This window comes from Hipposideros armiger, unplaced genomic scaffold (genome assembly GCF_001890085.2).
Source record: "Hipposideros armiger isolate ML-2016 unplaced genomic scaffold, ASM189008v1 scaffold_173, whole genome shotgun sequence".
Taxonomy (NCBI): Eukaryota; Metazoa; Chordata; class Mammalia; order Chiroptera; family Hipposideridae; genus Hipposideros; species Hipposideros armiger.
Window position 1 is genome coordinate 199,974 of NW_017731523.1, and position 7,373 is coordinate 207,346.

The 7,373-nt window shown below is 37.7% G+C and overlaps 1 protein-coding gene across 1 annotated transcript in view; it reads left to right on the forward strand.

Annotated features, from left to right (window-relative positions):
- The window catches only part of MEP1B (meprin A subunit beta), a 70,039-nt gene extending 69,798 nt beyond the window's left edge, over positions 1–241 (forward strand). Inside the window, exon 9 of the mRNA XM_019652063.1 lies at positions 28–241. Coding sequence (XP_019507608.1) covers positions 28–241 — 214 coding nt within the window. The remainder of the gene's footprint in view (positions 1–27) is intronic.
- The last annotated feature ends 7,132 nt before the right edge of the window (positions 242–7,373 follow it).

Genomic DNA, 7,373 nt, shown 5'->3' on the forward strand with positions numbered 1-7,373 from the left:
ACTCTGAGTCGTGTTCTGACTGTGTAGGTGTCCGTCAGGGGACGACTGGTGGTACATGGGAGAAAGGTGTGAAAAGAAAGGCTCCACTCGAGACACCATTGTCATTGCCACGTCTTCCACGGTTGCTGTGTTTGCTGTGATGCTGATAGTCACCCTCGTCAGCGTCTATTGTACCCGGAAGAGATATCGTAAAAAGATAAGTTCAAATACGGCAGCTATGGCCCTGGAAAATGTAAGTTGAGTCTGGTAGTTGGTTATTCAAAACCTATTGATGAAATAATATGAAGAATTCAGATTTTAAAAATATACTTATATAAACAGTCATCTCTTCATTCCCTATGCTGGGGACAACTGTTTGAAGACTATGAGTTCCTGTTACTTTTCACTGTAAATCAACAGTTCTTAAATTGGGGTCCATGGAGGCTTTTTAGGAGGAGTGTATTCTCCTCCTAGAATTGTATCCAGATTTGTGTGTGGTTGTGCATTTCTTTCTGTGGTGGGGGCCTGTGACCTTCTTGAAAAGCAAAACTGATTTTGCCTATAAGTTCCAACCTTGCTGGTAAAGGAGAGAGGTGACCTGTATGTGTTTTTCTTTTAAAAGTCTTTGGGTAATGGTTGAGCTCAGGCTTGTAGAAAGGGGATGCAGGCAGATTTGGGGCTTTTTCATTAAGAAAGGTTCCAACTAATTCTGGCTTCGTGTTCAGGAACTAACTCTAAGGCAAGGTTTTCAAGTAGAGAGTTTAAAATCTTGCCTCAGAAGGTCTTTGAAATGGCAATAAACTCTTGGAAATACCTAGTCTCAGATCCGATTCCTGGGAAGCCAACTTGGACACGGATATTGGCATGCAGGGGGTTTGCTGGGAGGGGCTTTCGGGAGCAGCTGTACTGGAGTGAGGGAAGCTAGACTGGGCACAGGGCGAGGTTGGACTTTGATGTGATTGCCACTGAGGCCTCAGGCCAAGCTACTGCAGTCTCTGGAGCTGGGATAGCCCCTTAAACGTGCCCCAAATGGAGTCGAGGGGATACTCACCACATCAGCAGCCACTGGATTGGGGCTGCCCTCGTGAGGAGGCAGAAAATTAAGTAAGTGCATTTTGGGAGGAGGGCGTATCCTACATGAGAGCCTTCACTTTGAAGGGCAGGACTAAGCAATGGGCCCCAACATCTACTATGTACCCCAATAATAGAGAGCACAAAGTTTCATATGCACATTCATTTCTCACTCACAGGATAGCACACAGAAAATGGCATAAAATCTGAACATCGCTAAAAAGTGAAACTTAAAAATTTTTCCAGTTCTATTTCATTGAAAATAAAGTCTCTGAAAATAACGAGTAAAACTAAAACAAAACATGTCCAATTAGAATATCTCTGAAAATAAAAATATTAACAATTAGCTAAAGCAAGAGTACACTTTCTTAAGAGAAATGATTATTCAAGACATACTGTATTTTTAAGGTTATGTTTTTTTTAAGTGGACAGAGCGGTATTTAGATGTTAAAATTGTTTGCAAAGTTAGTCAAAAGATGGACAATGATAATGAACAGAAAGCAAATGGTGTTATTCTCATACACTGCTGTCATATTTCCTCAACATCAGGAAGCTGTTTAAAGCTAATCATAAGGCAATGGATCTATTACTTCACAAGCTTGCTAGAAAAGTCCTTAAAATGTATACAGGTTGCTTTGTTTTTAAACAGCTGTGTCCAGCTTATTTTATGCCTCAAAAATAAAAGGAACAGATCTGCCAATACAAGACCCGTAGGTCAACTCAATGGAAGCTGTGTCTGCAGGTCCCCTGGGCCAGGACTGATGAATCCGAGTGTTGGCTTGGGGAAAATGGAGGAATGTTTGGGGAGGAGAGGATCAGCTATGTGGGCGAATGCAATTGCCAGGATATTCCTCTGGAAATATTATAAGAGCTGACTGAAGTAAAAATTGGAAGGAATTAAAGAAAATGATAAAACAAGAAGAGAAAGAAGTAAGTTAAGTCCATAAAGGAGGAAACTATCAAGGTACCAGGGACATGGTAGGGCCATTAAGTGGAAACACACACACACACACACACACACACCATGATCTCAAAGCAGAATGGCTTTGCCTCTGGATCATTTAAACAATCCCAAGAGCAAGGGACCAACTTACACCCTCCTTAGTCAAGGCATTCCTACAGTTGACTCACTGATAACACAATCTCCAGATCTAGTTTAGATCTGAAATCAGAAATGACCTTCCTTCTGAAGCTCAAGTGTGTGCACACCGTGATGTTTAGCATCTGAATCGCAGGAGTCCAACTGTCCAATGCATCTTCCTGGAGACAGGCCGGAGCTGCCTGCCAGGTGGGAGGGATGCCAGGAGACTGCTGATGGCATTTCATTTAAAAAATTGGACCGTTTCCTTGTAATTCATTTAAACGACAGCTTTTAAATTTAGAAATTAAGTCATCAATTGTTCTTTCCCCTTTTAGCAGCATGCATTTTGAAGATTAACTCAACAATACGACCAGCAAATGAATTGAAAAGGATTCTTCATCATGGATTTCACCTAAAATATATTCCAGTCACCTTATTCTCTTACAAGTGGATCTTCTCTGTAAATAGCTGGATATACTATAATAAATCATTATTTTGGTAAAAGTCTAATTGGTGAAATGTTTTTTGTGTTTTTTTTTTTAACAGAGGGGAAGCAATAACAAACAAACAAATAAATGGAGGGGAAGCAGTTTAGGCTCCTCCAGCAGTACGATATTATCTATAAAAGGAACAAGGCACCTAGAGGTAGCTATCCAAATTACTGACCCTTTATTTGGAGGCTAAGAGTAGTGGCTTTACAGGTGATTCCCTAAAATCCCATTGGAAACATCCAATGGCCATGATCTTGCACGTGCAACTTCACCATTTCCATGCTGTCCTGTCCCGATGGAGGGAAGGGCAGTAGGACATCTCCCTTTCCTTCTGGGGACATGTGCCCCTCCCTCCAAAACTGGTTACTTTACTGTTTTTTTACATAAATCCTTTGGAATGTGAGCTCAGTTTATAATTCGTTTGAACCTACAACTACTAAACTTCTAGAACAGTGGTTCTCAAATGTTTATGACTTGGGAACCTTCACACTCTTAAAAATTATTCAGGGACCCGAAGAGCTTGGCTTATAAGCATGACATTTATTAATAGTTATCTTATTAGAAATCCAAACCAGGAAAATTTAAAATTTGTCTTTACTAATATTTAAAAATAATAAGCCCATTCATGTTAGCATAAATAACACTTTTTAATGAAAAAAAACTATACTTCCAAACAAAAGAAAATTTAGCAAAAGGAGAGATGTTGTTTTATGCATTTTTGCAAATTTCTAATGTCTAGCTTAATATAAAATAGCCGAATTCTCATATGTATGTCTGCATTCAGTCTGTTGTGATATATTATTTTAGATGAAGGATATGAAGAAAATCTAACCTCACACAGATACGTAGTTGAAAAAGGAAGGTACATTTGAATAGCTTTTCAGGTAATTGTGGACATTCTTTTTGAATACTTTGTTAAAAGCCGACAAATGGCAATTTCTTAAAGGATGGTTGCAATTGGAATCTGAAACCAAATCAATGAACTTTTGTGCTCTGTTCAGTAAATCCATTGGTCTAGCTTATATTTTGAATGAATCTTCCAGCTACGTATAATTTTGTCATACTGTGCATTGCTTATTTATAAAATATTGGCTCACTGAGTTATGCATCTCTTACAACTCTTGGTACATTTCATTATACAGTATCAAAACATACCATTAATTAATACCATCACGGATGTCAGGAAAAAGTCTCAGTCTTAGAAACTTGACACTTGTAGTGGCATAAGCAGATTTTCCAAAATTCTGAATTTTACTTGAAAGCTTAAAATTATTATTGACCACAAGTACTGTCTATCTTGTAATGACAGCCTCACTTCATTCAATTTTTTTTAATTCAAATTTTATTTTGAGATCATTGTAGACTCACATGCAATTATAAGAAATAATACAGAGATATCCTATGTACCCTTTGCTTAGTTTCCCTCAATTGTAAGATCTTACAAAACTATTGTACTAGTACAATGTCACAGTCAAGATATTGCATTGATATAGCACATTTTCATTACCACAAAAATCCATCAGGTTGCCTTCATATAACCCCATCCATTTCCCTCTTGTTCCCACCCCTGGCAACCATTAATCTGTTCTCTATTTCTATAATTTTGCTATTTTAAAGATGTTATATTAGTGGAACCAAACGGTAGAGAAAATTTTGGGATTGCCTTTTTTTTTTTTAACTCAGCATAATTATCTGTAGATTTATCCAGGTTATTGTGTATGCAATAATTTATTCTTTTTGATTGCTGAGTAGTGTATCCATGGTATGGATACACTGCAGTTTGTTTAATCATTTACTTGTTGCAGGACATCTATTTTTCCCCCCCAGTTTTTGGCTATTACAGGTAAAGCTGCTATGAATACTCATGTACAAGTTTTTGTATAGATGTAAGTCTTCATTTCTTGTGGGCGAAGTTCAAGAATTTTCAGCATTGTTTCAAGGCAGAAAATAGGCCCCGTCAGTGGAATGTTTCAACCCTGTAGCATGAGGAGACTGGACTTGATACTCTAAAGACCTTTTTTTCATGGAATCATCATTCCATGGTTCCATGGCAGCTATTCCTGCATGGTTGTCAAGTTATGTATATTTGTGAGGTCTATAGATTGTAAGTTGGTGATGTCATTTGTATCTACTGGTTTTGGTTGACAAGGGACAATGGGTATTTCTGGAAAACAGCTAAAGTGGCACTGCCTGTGGTTATAGCATAATCACAGTTTTCACTTTATGTGGGCCACTAACATTAAAATGATGAGATTCTTGAAATTTTTAATTTTAAATGTTTCACATTATTTTAAATTTTGCATATATAAAAAAGAGACTTTATCAAGATATGTAATATTGTGCTATTTCAAATAAAATTCACATTTTGCATAGAATTTAATCATAGTCAACGTCACTCTCTAGTAGTTAAATACTCATGGAAGCACCTGAACTCTTTCATTCACTCTCTTGGGCCTATTGATACCTGGGGATGTTGATGAGTTAACCAGCTTCTTTAAATAGCAAGGAGAGGTTGAACACTATTTGATGTTAGGGCTCAAAATGACCTTAAATTTTCTGTATTTCTACAGATACTACTGCTTAAGGCCTGGAATGAATAGGGTTCCATTCAAATTATCTTTATTATCATTAGCCATGTTTAAATAAGAATATGGACTGCAGGAAGGGCCAATAGTTATCCTTTGGCATGTAGAATTTTAACATAAAACCAAATTTCACCACTGAAGTCAAGTCTGACTGCTAAAACCATTAGGCTAGAAGGCTTTTCTAACATTAACACTAGTGCTCAGATGTACTTTACATTAGAAACTAAGTGCTTGAAGTCATTAGAATGACTGATTATAGGAAATTTACTTCAGAGCCCTCAGATGGCTGGGAAAAGCTGTTATGGAAACATATAATTGATCATTGCTCACTTAAACACCCATTTCAAACCAACTCAGGGGGTAGAAACAGGCCAAGGAAGGGGACAGTGCATAAACTTTTGGGACCTTGGAGATCAGTAAGATCAGAAGAAGGAAACTAACCTCTTTCTTGGTCAGAAGAAGGGAGCTAATATTTGTAAGAAGGGTAGGGCTGTACTCAACTCTAGGCTCTGTGCGAGGTGTTTTATATATTTAATTCTCAAAATGGCCCCTGGGGATAGGTGCTATTATCCTTATTTGGCAGATGAGAAATATTTAGAAATGTTTAAAATTAGGTCAATGTGGCCTTCAATTTGTGCTTATTTTACTATGTAGCTGTGGTGTGTGGGTGATGGTACATCTGGTCTACCCTTTAAGGACAACCTATACAGAGCCTACATTAAGTCATTAAGGTGGTAAGTTAACAAGCAGAACCAAACCAATTAAAACCTCCACCCCCAGAACAAACAAAAGAAATTGTGTTCTGCAAACTGAGCAGTTTGCTTTACCAAGAAACTTATTGGACCTGCAAATCCAAGGATTAGGCCTCAGACCTAAGGTCTTTCCTTGTTTCTGCTTTTAACTGCTCTGGAGTTAAGCCCAGGTTCCACGTTCTCAAATCAGTAAGCCTTTCTGTCCCAGAGCTAATGCCCATCACAGCTTCCAAAGAAATGGCTTGAGATTCACTCCCTTTCCAGCCACACGTGTGTACAGAGCATGCACAGGCCTCCCAGATGCCTAGGAAAGGAACAGGAGAAAGAGAGAGAAGGTACAATATTTTCCTTGTTAATTTTTTAAATGATTGGATTTTTTACTTGTTTTCCAATCACTACTTTAGGATACCTAAACTGTGAGGAGAAAGCTTTTTATAAGAATTTCATTTGTACATCTTTCATATAACTATCTCAAGCGTATATAGTTTAGATAATGTGCTGAGCTAGCCATCTTCTAAAAAATTTTTTCTTTCTATTTATTTTCAAATATTACATGATTACATAATCTTTTTGGTTTTGTGTTCTTACTCTAATGGTCACAATAAAAATTTTAATTTTTTGTCATCATTTTTTTGATAGTTGTATAACAAACAAAACAAAATTACCTCCAAGTTCTCAAGACTAACTTTTGCTGGATGAATAGCTTTAGGTCAAAGGTGTCCCCATCCTGGGACATGACTCAGTCGTCATAAACCTTAACGACAGTGATTTGGTACACCCCAAATCAGTAGGATTATGACACATCTCCTTTTAGATGGAGCCTTGGAAAACTCACATGTAATGAACACACGGAATTGTCAGGATGATACTGATAATGCATTAACTGATAAGGCAGTATTTACTGTCAGCAATGTACAACCAATACCTGTTTACCTGTAAACCTTAGTCATACAGTCAGTCACCTTGCTCACGAGCAGGTCTTGGCTTTCATAGTTTGGAAGTAGTTCATGAATTAATTTTTATAGTCTCCTCTAAAAGCCTCTAAGCTGGTATAGAGGCAACCATAAAAAAGGTAGTTAATATCAGAAAAGATCTGAGGTCTGACAATTTGCGAACTTGTAGCAACGATGTTGCTAACCTTTTTTTGGATATCAGAGGGATTATTCATTATGACTTTGTACCAACTGGACAAACAGTTAACCAACTTTACTACTTGGAAGTGCTGAAAAGTCTGCGTGAAAAAGTTAGATGATTTGAACCTTTCGCCAACAATTCATGGCTCTTGCACCATGACAATGCCCCAGCTCACATGGCACTGTCTGTGAGGGAGATTTTAGCCAGTAAACAAATAACTGTATTGGAACACCCTCCCTACTCACCTGATCTGGCCCCCAATGACTTCTTTCTTTACCCA